We start from the raw sequence: 17,604 nt of genomic DNA, 5'->3' as shown, positions 1-17,604 counted from the left end.
TGACCTGGAGGAATGAACACGAAACCCTATGGACCATATTCGATGATAGAAATTTAAACATACATATATTATTTATTTGATATATCAAAGTTGTTTGAAAAACAGCAAATGGGGAAATAATAGGACAAAATTAAAGGAGCACAAACTGTCAAATCTATATATGCTTCATTGAAACATATTTGGATGCATATAAATTAACAACTTACACATTCTTGTTCTACATTTTTATTTTCTTCATGAAATCTTACCCCAGAATATATATTAATCATTACTAATAGAAACCTAAAGATAAGACATATAGATCACAGACTGGAACAATAATGTTCACAATAAAAATAAAACATTTTAGAAAAACAATATGCACAATGTAGAAATTATGTAGCAATATAACTTAAGCAATTAAAGAACGATGTATTAACAAACAATTTTGTAAAAAATAGTAAAAGAGCAAAAAAACGGACGGAAAATGCTACTGCCTATATGATTTTTTATTAGCAAATAACTGCCTACTAAGCGCACCACATCTATAACTAGAAAATGAAGGAAATGTAAGTAATCTTTGCTAAAAAATGAATCTCTGTTTACAAAGTAGCATGGAATACAAACTGATATTTTGAAAACTCGAAGGCACTTGAAATCTAAATGCCCTTATGGAACTATGGAATAAATATTATACGAAGTAAATAGGGAAACTAATAATTTTGACCAACAACCGTTGAACCAAACAAAACTATTAAAACATGATGTTTTGGTACATAAATCTACACACAATTTTTAAATCAGATCCACTATTTACTGTTTGCTCTAAGCACATAAATATAACTTTGAAATTAAGTTTCACATAATCAGATAAACAACAGATATACAAACGAATTTTGCACGAGTTTTTATATCATACAAAATAAAACACATATTTGAATGAAGATTTTAACAAGCTACCTAATCACAATAAGCAATTAAGTAGTACTTTCTATAATTCATTCAAATAAATTACGAATCCAAGCTTCATGGTGGTTTGTTTCTATGTAAACTTTGACATCATTAAAACTGTTAAAAGATGACAAGGTTATTTTATGTGTCAATACTTAACAATCCTGTATGTTGTAATTAAGGTTGTTACCACACTTAAGTGAAATTTTATATATGTATATATTCTTCAGTTTAATGCAGCCTTAAAGTAAAATATGATGAACAAGATCGACAAGGACAGGCGTTCAATGAACGCAGCCCCCACCCGACCCAGCAAATCTGTATCATAGCAAAGTACTATATTTCTTTGAACAACATTTATTTATATATATGTGAGATTATTTTTCAGGACGTTTTTACTAACAATGTAAACAACCACTGTACAATATCACAGTCAATGCTTTCAAATTATCTTAACACTCAACTATTCATATACTCATGTTATCAAATAAACACAATATTTATCTCGCCATGACAAAACCAACATAGTGCGTTTGCGATCAGCATGGATACAGACCAGCCTGCGCATCCGCGCAGTCTGATCAGGATCCATGCTGTTCGCTATCAGTTTCTCTACTTGTAATAGGGTTTATAAGGGAACAGCATGGATCCTGATCAGCCTGCGCAGGCTGGTCTGGATCCATGCTGGTCGCAAACGCACTATGTTGGTTTTGTCGTGATGCAGCTCATATAATCGCACTTAATTACAAAAAATCCCTCCTGCTTTGAATGTGTGATCAATAATTTTAGCATTATAACAATAAATTTGATAATAACTACAATCTAAATACATCTGTTTATATATCAATCCCTATAGTTTATGTCTCATTTCATCTAAAATCATCTAAAATATTATGTACCGACTCATCCCGAGTAAAAAAAATTTCTCAATCAATTCAAAATGAAAATAAATATTTTTATTCTAGAGAAATGGAAATAGAAATATTAAATGAGATTAGTAAGAGTCATCTTAAACAATTGTAAAGATCCTGTATTAGAATCAGACAAAAAGACATACAGGTTCTAGAATACCCCTGTACATGCAGTAGACATGACCTGAATAGTTTAAACTTCGGTATACTTTATAAAACTTCTCATCCCTATACATGGAATATTACGAAATGTGTAACTAAATCTTCATTTTAATTACACCAGACTTTGCTTCTTGAACTAATCTTTCAAATTCTTTATCAGCAACCATAAATGTGATCTAAATATATCTCAAACCAATAATCTCTCGATTTAGAGGCATGTCATAAACACTAGACCACTGCTAGCCAAACATGGTTTAACTTTATAACATGATGTTTTAGCAACATAAAACTTTATACAACAAAATAATACAATAAAACAATAAAACGGAAGCTAAATAACAATTATTAAAATGGGCAGTGCTTCTAGGTAACATTAAATGATAAGTTCATGATATGTAATATTATTTTCTTAACAATTTCGATACTGCATTTGTATAATGAAATTTTGCCTATGGCTTGAATATTGAACTATCCAATGTTATTTCAAGGCTTTCAATATCAAAATGCATATTTCAAAATTGTAAAAATAAGAAATAAAATCGAAAGATAGACCATTTTGTCCATTTTTAAACTTTTATTTAAAACAAATTTTTGTTATTCCTTTTTGACGAAATAACATAATGATCCAGTGACTTTTTTCCTTAATGTTTTCACCCTCCTTTGTCGTCTTTATCATCTCCATATCGTCACCACGAATGTTTTGAGCATATATCCACATACGTTGCACATAGCAATACTACAACAATCGCCTGTCAGTCCTTCAAAAACTGACTCACTAATCATCACACTAGTTATTCCTTGAACTGAAGAGAGCTTGAATATATTCTCTAATCTCTATGACTGCGTCTACCCTAACATCTACAGTTTTTTTTCAAGTCAATATATATCTAGATAAAGTCTAATTTGCTAATGGAATTTCTTGGGGCTCTTCATTTTCATAGTCCTGCAATGGAAATAAAACAACAATATATTATAAATGTATCTAAAACGTAATTATTTATTTATTAAGAGACTTGAATAAAAAGATACCATAGTTTTATGTACACACTATCTTTCGTATAACTTAGACACAATTTTAATACCAGTTTGTATGATTTCAATTACACCCATATTTTTATTATAAGTATGTAAGTAGATGTATAATAGTTGAAGATTAAAAGAAAATTTTAAAAACTCCATTTAAATTTTGATCATTTATGCCATTGTGTTACGTGTATTAAAATGACACAAGATGAAACAAACACTATTTTGCTAGCTAGATTAACACAACCATGCACTAAAATACAGCGAGTTTTGTTTAGAATTTGTTTTTCCACTGTATTTGGTACATGCATCTATCATTTATGTTTATAAAACAGACATTTGGACAATTAAAACAAATCTTAATATTAGGTATGTTAAAATCATAATTGTCATAATTTTGTGTTGATAATTCTCAAAATATTAAACACTTTTCTGTGCCAAATTTTGCCTATTATTTGTATACGTGTACATTTCCAAGAAGTAGGTGAATCACCAACATCTGAATCGTTGGTCAGGAATCTATACTACTTTTTTGTCAGGAATGGTGAATAAAAGTTAAGCCGACATTTATGATTTTGATCACCCTCTATCGTTTAGCAAAAGGGAATGACACAGGTTCTTATTCTATGGGATTGGGTTGGGATAGGTATACCGATAACCTTACTTTTAATGTCATAGGGCAACATTAATATGTTTTACTTTTACACATTGTTTGCAACATAACACCCGTACGTAAAAGTTAGCAGGATTCTGCCTAAAATAAGCAGGAAAACGCTTAAAATTAGTTAGCTAGAAAGAATTTCATGCGGAAGTTTTCGTACGAGCAGACATAAGAATGGCTGTTGCCAAATTTCTGCTTAGCTAAGTTCTTTTAATGACCACATTCATGATATTCCTGTCCATAGAGGTGACAGGTAAGTTATTAAAAGGAAAACTCGAAGACATGAACACTTCAGTCACTTAGGTCTATTGAGAATAAATGTATCCTTTTAACTATGAATTTGTTAGAAACTAATGGGAATGTATTGAGTGTGTAACAGTTGAATAAAATAAGTTGTACTGATTATAGATCCACAACTCAAATAATTATCATTGTACTAATTTGCATGCACATGTGTTATTTACAAAAAGTAATATTAGTTGTTACTGTATATGTATCAACACAAACAAGGGTTAATTATTTCTTTTAACCAGAACTGATCTTACCGAAACAATACACTCTAAGCTCGATGGTACTGTAGTTAATAAAAAATAAATGATCTTCATAAAATAAATTGTATATGACAATAACAAGAGACACAAGTAAAGTCATGTTTAATATCCAAAATAAAATAACATTCAAAATTTTAACTGTTCTTAAATAATTATTATATGATAAAGATACCACGGTTTGGGACGATCTAAAGGCAGGTGGATCCTCTGAGTACGAGTGCACAGAGTACAAACGGTTTCTATGGCAAAACTGAGTTACATATAGAAGATTTTACGAGAATTTTATAATTATGACAATCTTGTGTTGTTGTATTTTCAATATCATCGCCTCTAGGCCTATCACACCAATTGAATATATGCCCCTGATATGTATGTATGAAATTAAAATTGGACTTTTGTTTGATTTTACGTCGCACCAACACAGTATAGGTCATATGGCGACTTTTAGTTTTCCTGGTGAAGGAATACCTCAGGTGTTCCTTCTGTGTATTATTTCAGGCATGGAAAAGCAACTGAGTAAAACTAATGACATTCGGTTTGATTGCTGGGTTCAAACTCACAGAGGGCGAGGGGCAAGTGGTTGGAACGACCTCAATCACTCGGCTATGGACGTCCCATAAATCTTGATTTAGAATATATACCAAAGATAAACTTGATGTCAAATTATTCATGACCTTTATCTTACCTGGCTATGTGATACTGTATAAAGTTTATTTTGTGTATCGAATAAATGCCTCTCTTTTTCCGTCAATTCGTGCTTCAATGTTTTTATTTCATAATTTTTCCTCTTTAAAACTTCTCGTTCCCGTTTCTTCTTCAGGACTAATCTCGGATCTTCCGGTTTACATCGATGAGATGCAGGTGCTAAATGAACTTTCTCATTCTCTAAGTGGAATGTCTACAAGAAAAAACACAACACTTTTACAAGTCATTCACAACAGTTTTATAATTTGTATACAGGAATGTTACGAGTATTTAAAATCAATTAACATCAGAGTGCAGTCAATGAAATCAAAGTCACACAATATGTTAATGAGACATTAAATACTCTTTAAGGGGATATACGAGGACAGCAACACAAAGAATGTAATACAGATATGTAAAATTCGCAAAACTTGTTCTTATTACTTTTTCACGAGTCATAGTGGAGTGAAATAAAAATCTCTAATTTACTCAAACACCTGCTTTTAAATATATTGCCAATATTCAACACTAGTGTCGGATGTAATTCTTCCAGAGACAAAAGAAAACATATCACAAAACTGTAATAAAGAAAGGGTCATACCATATATGTACGTAACATATAATATAGTTTTATGGGCATACTAAGGTGTGAAAGAACATGTAGATATAATAACATTACCTTTCTTTGTTTGATTGCAGTATTGAGGCGTTTCTCTTGATCCAGTTTACTTCTGGTTTGATGTAATGATTCTCTGAGGTATTGTGACTCCTCAGTCTTACTTCTTACATCATTCTGTAATATAAATATATACATTTCACTAGAGGCATTTGCAGATATAACAACATACCTATACAGTCATTTAAAGTCTAGTCTAGTCAGTATATGCATCTGAGCGTCCTGGCCAACTCAAGTATAATTCATGGTTGTTCAACTTATAAAACATTTTGTTGATGACATCCCTTTGACTGCTAGAAAAACTTCAATATAAGGAATTAGCAGGGTAAAAGTTATAGTAATCCTAATTACTTACTTAATTTCTTGAAATTTATCTTAAAGGGAATTTTGAATTAATAACTCTGTTTATTTATTCTTAGCTTATTTCCAAATCAACACTCTTTAGATTTTGTGTTAGATTCATGTTAGTTCTTGTAAAACACAGTAATGTATGAACTATTTTATAATATCAATTAATTTTCAAGGCAAAGTGCACAAATTGAGAAATCATTGCTGAAAATCAAAAAGATAACGTGGAATTCAAAACAAGAATCTTGTATAACTTACAGCTAAGGTGTCTAATTGAACGGATTTCCTATCAGCTAATTCTTGAGCTTGCCTGAAAAAAAAAATAAATATCGAAATATGAACTAACCAAAAACATTTTTATCACACATGACAATTGATTTTCAATGAGAAAATTCTTTTAAATTACCAGTAACTAAATCCTATTAAAGGAATTCAAATTCTACTGGGCTAGTATAACAATGTATTCTTCTAAATATTACATTATTTTAATAACCTTTTACATGTTTTAAATACACAATGACTTTTTCTTTTGGTTATATGGTGACAACATATAGCCTTACTAATGTGAGACCTTTAAGATTCAGACATAAGAACCCTAAATGTTACATCGGTATTTTCTCTGTCAAAAATATCATTAAACAATAAAACACAATTTGCTTTGTTAAACTAGAACGTGCCACTGTCATGGCGTGGGGAATTACCCCCGCATGCCACTTTATGTCAAGAAATCAAACATGGCCATTTAGAAGCCTCCAAGGGACCAATGTCGCCTGCCAAATTCTGAGGGTACTAAATCCAAGTTTCTTGTATTCTACATGCTTCAAATGTGAAAATGTCAAAATCAATAAATAACACAGGCATTTAAGCAATTGAGGGGAAAAGCTTTTTTTAGTCGACCTTTGACCCAGTGACCCTCAAAATCAATAGGGGTCACCTTATAGTCATGATCAACCTCCCATGCCAAACTATGAAGACTGTGGGTTCAAAGAAATATTAAAGTAAATGGGTAGACAATCTTTTTGAAGTCAAAGTCCATGTGACCTTGGTCTTTGACCCAGTGACCTTAAAATAAATAGGGGTCACCTACTAATCATGACTAACCTCCATGCCAAACATGAAGACTGTGGGTCAAAGGAATCTTAAGTTTTTGAGCGGACAAACTTTTTTAGTCAAGGCCCCTGTGACCTTGACCTTTGACCCAGTGTAATAAAATTAATAGGGGTCATCTACTTATCATGACTAACCTCCATGCCAAATATGAAGACTGTGGGTCAAAGGTTTTATTAAGTTATTGGGCCGACAAACTATTTGAAATCAAGGCCCCTGTGACCTTTACCTTTGACCCAGGACCACAAAATCAAAAAGGGATCATCTACTAATCATGACTAAACCTCCATGCGAAATATGAAGACTGTTGGTCAAAAGAATCTTAAGTTATTGGGCAGACAAGCTTTTTATAGTCAAGGCCCCTGTGACCTTGACCTTTGACCCGGTGACCTCAAAATCAAAAGGGGTCATCTACTAATCATGACTAACCTCCATGCCAAATATGAAGACTGTGGGTCCAAGGAATCTTAAGTTATTGGACGGACAATCTTTATGAAGTCAATGCCCCTGTGACCTTGACCTTTGACCTGGTGACCTCAAAATCAATAGGGGTCATCTACTAATCATGACTAACTTCCATGCCAAATATGAAGACTGTGGGTCAAAGGAATAATAAGTTATTGGGCGGACAATCATTTTGAAGTCAAGGCCCCTGTGACCTTGACCTTTGACCTGGTGACCTCAAAATCAATAAGGGTCATCTACTAATCATGACTAACCTCCATGCCAAATATGAAGACTGTGGGTCAAAAGAATCTTAAGTTATTAGGCGGACAAGAAAAAAGCGACGGACGCCAGACGGCCGGCCGGCCGGACAGCCGGAAGGACAAGCTGATTCCAGTATACCTCCCTTACAACTTTGTTGTGCGGGGGTTTAATGAAAAGACAATATAGCTACCTTAACTTGGCCAGGTCTCTCTCATATCCTTGTAAAAGTTCATCTTTTCTTGCTATTCTTTCCCTATAAACTTTAATTTGATTGACAACCTTCTCGCACGCCCGTTCCCTATCTCGCAGAAGACGATCTCGCTCATCTTTAGGTATGTGACCTAGCGGTCTCAATCCTTCAATGCCATCCAAATCCAAGGTCATAGAAATGGAATTCAATGTGCTGAGGAACTGTAAAGGAAAAAGCACACAACGAATAAGCATAGTTTTACAACAAGTATGTAAACAAAACATAGTAAGTTCGGTGAGTATCTTTCATGAACATTATAATTCCCCAATTTACACCTACATTTTTTTCGAATACATCTTTGGTCTGTATGTGCCTTTGGTAATATAAAGTAAGCATAAATGAACGAGCATAGTTTTACAACAAGTATGTAAACAAACCATAGTAAGTTCGGTGAGTATCTTTCATGAACATTATAATTCCCCCATTTACACCTACATTTTTTTTCGAATACATCTTTGGTCTGTATGTGCCTTTGGTTATATAGAAATAAAGTAATTCTTACCGAGTTTTCACTGGCTTCTAGAGCTTCCATTGTTTCTCTATGTGCACTGCGTTCCATCTCAGCATCAGGATTACTATCTGTAACCAGCCCTCGTGCTCGTCCAACCTCACGATCTAACATAGTCAGACTCTGAATATTCTTGTCCTCTGCCAACGCCTGATTTGCTCTCATCTCTGCAAGCTCTTTCTTCAAAATGATCACTTGTTGTAAAGCCTGATCCTGGGTTGGTACTGTTACAAAAATAGAGAAGAATAAGAATACAATTCTGCGAGGGGTTGTAAAATTTTTTGTTTTCGAAAAGGTTTAAAATTTTATAAAAAAATAATTTTAAAAATTTGTAAAAGTTTTTTCCAAAATCACGGGCCATCCCTTTTTAGTTTGAGGGGCCCAATTTGGGATTTTAAAAAAAAAAATTGATGTTGACATATTTAAAAAAGTTAGGGTAAACTGTATTTAAATTTATGCAAAAGATTCCAATCAATTTTTCTATATTTTTAAATTTTTATGGTTCTTTTGGAAAATTTTATTTTTTGGCCCCAAAAAATTTTTTGTTTAATTTAATTTATCAAAAAATTTTTGGTATTCTTTAAAACTTTTTTTATTTTATCGTAAATTTTACAGTTTTTTTCTTTTGATTTAATGTTACACTTATCATATATAGATGCTAATCTAATTATGAACAAACAGAGGTGATATTATTGTATGCTGTTTGCATGCCTTTGCGGTGTGTGCCTCACTTCACACACTGGCTATTTATACATAAGATAATTTTTTTACACAAAAATGTAAGTGATTAAGTTTTTATTAACTTACACGGAGGTCTAGCTGTCTCCAGCGTTTTAACTCTAGCTCTGAGTTCTGCCAAAGCTTCCCGTTGCCTAGCAATGACTTGCTCGTGTCTCTCTCCTCGACATTGAGCACCTAGAGACGTCATCTCCGATGTGATCTTTCCCTCCTGGTCTAAAAGCTCCAACTGTTTCGCCTGTTCCGTTTTCTCTGCCTCTAGACTCTGTTCAAGAGACATAGAACGCTGGGTCTCCTTATCAACTAAAGTCTTATACTTCAGTGAAATTGACTTTTCCTTACTGTAAAATAATATTTGTTAAATTAATCTATCTATTCCAATCATATTTTGGATATATAATACAGTATTAAAATTTGGATACTTAGATGTCTCACTCTTCTTCAATTATAAGCATTCATATTTTGACCTCATATGTCCTTGTTTTCTTTACATTTCAAATCCAAGCAATTCCTGCATTTAATTATGATTGTTATCATGATAAATTGTACGTTATTGATATTTTGGAGTTCATAAATTAAATCATCGAACCTTTAAAATAATACCTTCCTGATTTTCAGACTTGAAGATGAATTTTTTTGTCAATTTTGATTTGAATAACGCAGGGAATAAAACGAATATTGCATCAAGAATTCATAATTTGTTATGCTTAACTTTCTAAGCATATTGTACTACATACACCATGCAATTTCCTGTTTCTTTCTGTTCTATATTTAACACAAGAAAACCTACCTAAGATCACCTTCCAGTGATTTAACTTCTTCCTTTTGTTTATCTATAATCCTTGAAAGTTTAGCTAATTGTTGCCTCATTTCTATGACTTCTTTCTCCTTGCGACTGACCATCTCTTTACACTTCTCCACCTCCTGTTTTTGTCCTTCACTCAATTCACCTACAAACAAACATTTTGTATCTTTAGTATACAATCAATTACTGAAAAAGAATTCAACTTTTACCTCACTACACTACGCAACCCACTTGTCTACTTCGCAATCCAATTTCTTTCTTGTAATTTGGAACCTACTTATTGTCAAGATAAAAATTTCTAGATGCATCTATATAGTAGAAGTTAGCTTTACACATAACTGTGCTAACTTTACACTATTATGAATTTTTGTCACAGATTTTTGATAAAATATAATAAAACAATGTTTTTCTGGTATCTTTTATTAAGAAGATTGTTTTTCAATAAATGCATTTAAGACACAATTACCTGTGATATCTGAAAGCCTGGCTGAAGCTCCAGCAAGATCTCTCCTTAAACCAAGGATGACATCATCCTGTTCCTGTAACCGGACCTTCACATCAGCATTCTCCTTCCTATAAATATATATATAAATATTTAACGTTTATCATGTCTATGACACAATAATGAACTTAACTTTAAATTGATATGCGCCAAATACTGAACTTTAACTTATCTCAACTCCTCACAGCATTTTAGTATTTAGTTCGTAATAAACAGCAGTAATGGACAATTGGTTAAAAGCTGGAGAGACAACCCCAAACACTGGGCGGACTTTGGCGGTCCCTTTATATATCTTAAAATCTAAAAAAAAGTTCTCAAGCAAGGACCTAAGTACATTGTAATAAACATTACCTAAGAACAAGGATAAGTTGTTCCATTGCAACAACATCATGGGATGGTTTCTCTACGACAGGTATAATCTTCGGTTTAGGAGGTGGTGGGGGCTTTTCTTTAGCCTTTTTACTCAATTCTGCTTTTAATTCTACAATGAATGAAACAATAACATGTAAGAAGACTAATATTCAAGCATTGTTCTAATTTAGTGTCTAGGTACTATTGGAAAAGGTACACACTTGTTTTCTAGTTGTATAAGTAAAATAAATTTGTTTTAAAAAGTCGGCACGTTTTTCAAAAGAAAGTAGATAGAAAAATTTTGTCTGTTAAAATAAAATATAAAAATGTCGTATTATGAATAATTTACATGGAACAAAGATAATTATAATATTTTATTCAGAATAATTATTTCATGCTCATAAGAAAATACAACATTTAAAATAATAGTCAATTTAATATATGTATGTAAAACACCATATACATACTTCTGTTTCAAGCCTAATTCTTAATGGCTTTCTTCCATGTCTGGCAAAACAAATATTTGATGTAATTGAATGAAAATAACCAGAAATGAAAGTCATTATTCTCTTCAAGTTAAAGAAATTTTAACGGCCTACTTATGACATTCACAATGATTAAGTACTGTAAATAAATCTGCTTTGAAAAACATATTAAAATTAAGCTTTTACCTTGTATTTGTTTCCTATATGCCTCAGCCTCTTCAATACATTCCTTATTTTTCTTCATAACTTTAGAAATTCTTTCTTCCATTGCACAAATAGTTACAGAATGTTGTTTTATTTGTTCCTTATAACTTGTTACATCACTGTCTAGTTTTCTATCCTTTTCAACAAGTTCTGTAGTTAATTTTGTAACTTCTTCTATTTTAGCGGCTTCTAAACTAGCCACTTGCTCTCTGAGCTGAACTTCTAGTACTTTATACTCCTCTAGTAGTGAGAGTGCTTCCTGTCCTGCCTCTAGCTTAGACTGGTTGTCTTCATTTTTCTCTGTTAGATTCTGGAAACAAAGTTGAATAAATAGAGGATATTGAACGAGTGTAAAGTTAATAGTGAATTTATTGAACAAGTTGAATAGATATATATTATGCGAGCCTCTGGCGAGCTTAATATTATTTTTTTGAATGAGTTCTATAAATTCACTATAAACAGTTACAGCAATACCATTTTTATGGAGTTGCAAATATAGATTTTAATAATGATGTGAGCAATTCTTTGTGATGAAACTTAATATATAGTCTTCTTATTTCATCACATTTCTTTAGTGTTTTCACCATTTCATTTATTTCATTCAAACTTTCGGCCATTATTGATAAGCAAAGTTTATATGAGCTTGTTCACACTCTTTCTAAATAATTGATGCATGGATTATGAAAAGGTTGGACTATTTAATTAATACAAGTTCTATTTCTTTTCCTGTATATCCAGCCAATAAAGAATCAAATTAGATAAGGATTTTTAAGTTAGTTTTTAGCTCAATTATTGATTTTATTATGATTTTATGCACTTATTTGAACCATTGTTGAAACTCCATCATATAACTATCCAGTATTTTGGATGTGTGAGGAATCACGAGCTCGAACCTACAATCCCTAGGTTAAGGGGCAGACATTTTTATCCACTAAGTCACCTTTTACCGGTACATTATATTAAGTAGATTGAAATGGAAATTACATACAATTGTGCGCTTGGATTTTTCTAGTGATTTAAATACAATACTACAGCTTAATTATTCATTATACTTTAAAATCAATTAAATTAAATTAATTGAACTCAATTCTGTCGTTAATTTTATCTTAAGTAATGACACATTCTCTCTTTAATAAAGTATTTGACCCTCAGACAAACTTACAGCTCTAAGTTGTTCTAGTGTTGCCTCAAGTTCCTCAATCTTCCGCCGTTCTGCCTGTACAGCACCATCTAATTTCTCACCTTCTACTGCCCTGATATCATCTATAGCTCTGTTCATACGCTCCTCAACTGATAATATAAATATTATCATGATATAAACATTTAGTATTTGTGTGTGTATTTGAGTTTATCTTTACTCGCCACCAGTTGCCCATATGGGCAAGTACTCCAGAAGAGTATTAGTCATTTTAGATTTTGGAGGATAGTGCAAGAAACAGATACAGAAATATGCCTCAATTCCAAAAGCTTCTCCTGGTTCTTTAATGTGCCATACACGGGACCTCGATTTAACGACTGATTAGTAACTTTAGTTGGCCAGCCCAGGAATGAAACCCACAATGTCAAGATAATCAGTCTCGCGCTCTAACTTATTGAGCTATGCGGGCTGGCTTATTTAGGATTTTAAAGTGTGTTTAACTTTTATATACCAGAGGACACAAATACTAGGGTACACTCTGGTATTGATACTGAGATTCATATCGCATTAAAAACAATAATAATATAAATCACAGTCAATTAAATCAGTTCTGTAGATTCTTTACAATGATGGAATATAAAATTCACATCAAATCAAGCTATTAACTCTTGATCCTGCTGAACTTGTGTAATAGATTGGCCCTGCTATAAAATTGGATTGGAACAGTCATTTGATGTTTAACGTATTTCGTTATAGAACTATAAAAGTTGAGCTACTTTATAACTTTCATTTCCCGCAGATGAAGTGTTAACTAGAAATGTGTCCATAGGACACGGATGCCCCCACACACCACTGTTCTGTCAATCTTATGACTCTAGGTCAAATATTTTTTGGACTACATGTGCCACAAGTTGAAAACTAAAAATCAACAAAGGGCCATAATTCTGTTAAATTTGGTCGCAGCAAAAATTCCTACCTTTACTACCATCTACACATTAAGGTTGTGAATCCCTGGAAGTTAAAGCAAAATCTGCCATCCGGTTTAAGAGGAGTTGCGTTCACAAAATTTCTACATAGTATAGAATGAAAAAAACAACAAAGGGCCATAATTCTGTTAAATTTGGTTGCAGCAAAAAATTCCTTCCTTTACTGCCATCTACACATAAAGGTTGTTCATCCTTGGAAGTTTGAGCAAAATCTGCCATCCGGTTTAAGAGGAGTTGCATTCACAAAATTTCTATATAGTATATAGTGAAAAAATCAACAAAGGGCCATAATTCTGTAAAGTTTGGTCGCAGCGAAAATTCCTTCCTTTACTACCATCTTCACCTTAAGGTTGTTCATCCCTGTAAGTTTAAGCAAAATCTGCCATGCGGTTTAAGAGGAGTTGCGTTCACAAAATTTCTACATAGTATATAGTGAAAAAATCAACAAAGGGCCATAATTCTGTTAAATTTGGTCGCAGCAAAAATTCCTTCCTTTACTACCATCTACATATTAAGGTTGTTCATCCCTGTAAGTTTGAGCAAAATCTGCCATGCGGTTTAAGAGGAGTTGCGTTCACAAAATTTCTTCATAGTATCTAGTGAAAAAATCAACAAAGGGCCATAATTCTGTTAAATTTGGTCGCAGCGAAAATTCCTTCCTTTACTACCATCTACACATTAAGGTTGTTCATCCCTGTAAGTTTAAGCAAAATCTGCCATCCGGTTTAAGAGGAGTTGCGTTCACAAGATTTCGGGACGTACGGACGGACTGACGGACTGACACTCGGACGGACAAGTGCAACGCTATATGCTCCCACTCTGTGGGGGCATAATAAAAACTAGATACTATGCCGTTTGCGGTGCTCTAAAAATATCTATTAAAAGAAACATGGGTTATTTCAAAGTCAATGCAGGGCTAAAAGAACTCAATTGTACAGCTTACTGGATTAAATGGTCAATTTATTATCAGTTTCTTTTCTTATATAATCTCTTTATACTCCAGTTTATCTTATATACATAATATAATATATTTTGTACTAATTTATACAGTACTCAATTAGATGATTTTTCATTTTCCAACTTGAGATATTTACTTATACATTTCACAATTAACAAAAAAATGCGAATAATGAACTTCATTGTGCAGTCCTTGAAAAATGCATTTAATCCTAATGTAGCAATATTTACATTGATCAGTTATTTCTCTTTTTTATCCAAATTATTCAACATAAATTTCCAAAAATGAATTAAAACTGGTATCAGGTTTCAGTGCACCTTTGAAACTCTAAACCTTTTAATTGTAAACTTAAATTTCAACTGAAAGCAAAAAATACATGTATTCCAATGACAAATACCTGATACCCTTATCATGATTTGTATGAAATTGCCTTTTAAGTGTCACATTTTATAAACTGTATACAGTTAAGCACTACAGATAATCAATAAAATTATGATAAGCAAAGTATATAATGCTGTAATCTGGGGGAACAATCTTGGCACAAGTCAACAAATGTCTAGACTGTAAAAACACTTCTTTTATTTATTTGTCTCTTATTTATCATACTTGTCTATCTACAAACTGTACGTAATATTTATAACAACTCTAAATATTTTGATCTGTTCTGAAACATTCTATTATATTATCATCATCCACAAAAAAAATCGGAACAGAAGCTGCAGTGTACTCTATAACAATAAACCTTTGAACTCCACTTAATTGATATAATTTGACTTGTAACTGGTCCTGCTTTGAAATTTGAAACTGCTCATTGTTGTAAAAAGGGATTCCAAAAGTATCTAAATAGGTAATAATGAGCATCCTAAAGTACATAGTCAACACAGATGTGTATGATGACCTATCGTAACTCTGTCTTATTTAACAAGGATAACATAGCCAAATTACATTGAGATTAATTTTACTAAGCTCATACCATGAATTTAAAATAAGGATTTAGGCATGGCATGTTATAATCAAACATTTAAGATATTTGGTTAATATGTCTTAAAATCTCCTAGAGGTAGAGACAAAATATTTGTTAACTCATTGACCTTGATTTAACGCACTCACGTGCAGGAACCCCAACCTGAGGGTAGAGGTCCATGCAGTCATTACTTACATATAAAATTGTACTGAATATAATAGGTTAGTATTTAAACACTTTAGAAGAAAAAAGTTGCAGAACTGTGTTATTGCTTTGGTGACCTTAACTTGACCTCCATTCCAACCACCCAAACATGAAAGTAGATGTACATGCAAAACACGTAACAAATCTTTTTAATTTTGGTCCATAAATGAATGTGCTACAAGGATAGATAAAGTGAAGGGCAATAGGACCTTACCAACAAAACATTATGAAGGGCTTATATATATCTACAGTCCATTCATACCTTCAAGCTTGGCTTTTTCTGCAGCATCAGCAATTCTGCCCTCATACTCCACTTTCTGTTGCTCCAATTGTAGGAGCATATCCTCTTTGTGTGCAATCTCCATACTAGAGATCTGCTTCACTAAACGCTCCTTCTCACTTAGAGAACTTTCCCATTTGGCAAACAGAAGACTTATATGTTTACTCGGCTCTGAAATCATAGTAAAAATACATTATATATATTGTAAAGAGAAAATAATGAAAAATAACAAAAGACAATTAATAATAATTAAAAAAATCTTTTAACATTTCTGAGAAAAAAGAAAACTCACAATCAGACTGGGCCTAAATTAAAATATAAGAAATTTTAACATTCATTCTGCATTGAAATAATACTGTATGAATTATCAGTAGTGGTGTTTTTTTCACCTACCATCATTAGTAAGTTTAACATTGACTCCACACTTCTCTAATGCATTTTCTATATCCGTTTCCCAGGACAGTTCTCCTTCAAGAAGACCTACTGCAACTTCCTTAATCCAGGCGACAGTGTCATTTACTGATACAGATTGTATTAGGCCTATCTCTTCCTTCAGGGCACCAGAGAGCCTACCTTTTTGTTTCAAATGTACCTGAAAAAAATTAAGCATGTTAAGGTTTTCTCCTTTACTTCAAATTAAGCAACACTCATGCTGTAATTTCCACCCACTGTTTGCTTGTATAGGGCACATGCATTCTTTTACTTGAAGACCATAATTACGCCGCTTTTCATGGAATGACTCGTGTCACATTGAAAGTACCATGATAACCGTCATATGAACACATCTGTAGATGTTCCTAAATTCAATATGTCACCATTTTGTGTTAAAATATTGTATTCTGCTTAAGCTGGTACTATGGGGCGTAGACAGTAACTTGTATTTCCCAGTACCTCCCACAAACAGGGTCAATCAAACAGAACCCGCAACATTTTCAATTTGTTGTTCTGGAGTTTATTTCAGGATTCCATTTTTCTCTATTGTATAATGGGCTTGTCTTCATTTACATTCAAATAGTCCATTGTTAGAAAATATTGATGGATTTCAATGTCACAATAAAAAGACAACAGTAAATGAATAGGTCAGAAATTCAGAATGCTAAAAGAGTGTTGACTGGCCTGGCTTATATGCTCACTGTTTTTGCTGCCTACATTTTAAAGGTTGATATAATAGGCAGATAAGGGTATAGTGCTCGACAATCTCTTGTTAGTATCATAAAAAATCCATTCAATTGCATTTATAAAATGTGTATATTAAAAATCAATATCAATATTTGAATAAAAGAAAAAAAGGTGTCAAAGAAATGATCCCTATGCTATAATCAAAACGTGTTATAAAGAGAGTAATAGATTTCTCAAAACAAATTAAAATTCAAGGAAATAAAACAGATGAAATTCATTTCACTTTCAATTATCAAACATTTCTATGAATTATCATAACACATATTAAGCTTAATAAAAAAGTGATATACA

The 17,604-nt window shown here is 32.4% G+C and overlaps 1 protein-coding gene across 7 annotated transcripts in view; it reads right to left on the bottom strand.

The window, feature by feature from the left end:
- Positions 1–209: 209 nt before the first annotated feature.
- LOC132742259 (forkhead-associated domain-containing protein 1-like) overlaps positions 210–17,604 on the bottom strand; it is a 51,566-nt gene continuing 34,171 nt past the window's right edge. For 6 of the 7 annotated variants that reach the window (XM_060730608.1, XM_060730613.1, XM_060730614.1 and 3 more), the window contains 14 exons: positions 16,528–16,726; positions 16,117–16,305; positions 12,767–12,894; positions 11,587–11,914; positions 10,916–11,045; positions 10,529–10,635; positions 10,048–10,207; positions 9,327–9,598; positions 8,514–8,743; positions 7,952–8,172; positions 6,205–6,256; positions 5,602–5,715; positions 4,924–5,136; positions 210–2,946 (listed from right to left, as the gene is read on the bottom strand). In XM_060730608.1, coding sequence (XP_060586591.1) covers positions 2,902–2,946; positions 4,924–5,136; positions 5,602–5,715; positions 6,205–6,256; positions 7,952–8,172; positions 8,514–8,743; positions 9,327–9,598; positions 10,048–10,207; positions 10,529–10,635; positions 10,916–11,045; positions 11,587–11,914; positions 12,767–12,894; positions 16,117–16,305; positions 16,528–16,726 — 2,388 coding nt within the window. In that variant the 3' untranslated portion in view covers positions 210–2,901. Of the gene's footprint in view, positions 2,947–4,232; positions 4,262–4,923; positions 5,137–5,601; positions 5,716–6,204; positions 6,257–7,951; positions 8,173–8,513; positions 8,744–9,326; positions 9,599–10,047; positions 10,208–10,528; positions 10,636–10,915; positions 11,046–11,586; positions 11,915–12,766; positions 12,895–16,116; positions 16,306–16,527; positions 16,727–17,604 lie in introns of all 7 variants that reach the window. The other variant, XM_060730609.1, reaches the window with a different exon arrangement.

The sequence above is a fragment of the Ruditapes philippinarum genome, unplaced genomic scaffold (genome assembly GCF_026571515.1).
Source record: "Ruditapes philippinarum isolate M1 unplaced genomic scaffold, ASM2657151v2 ctg1079_1_1_1_1, whole genome shotgun sequence".
NCBI classification, from domain to species: domain Eukaryota; kingdom Metazoa; phylum Mollusca; class Bivalvia; order Venerida; family Veneridae; genus Ruditapes; species Ruditapes philippinarum.
The sequence above is the reverse complement of the archived record's forward strand: the minus strand, read 5'-3'. Positions and strand labels throughout refer to the sequence as shown.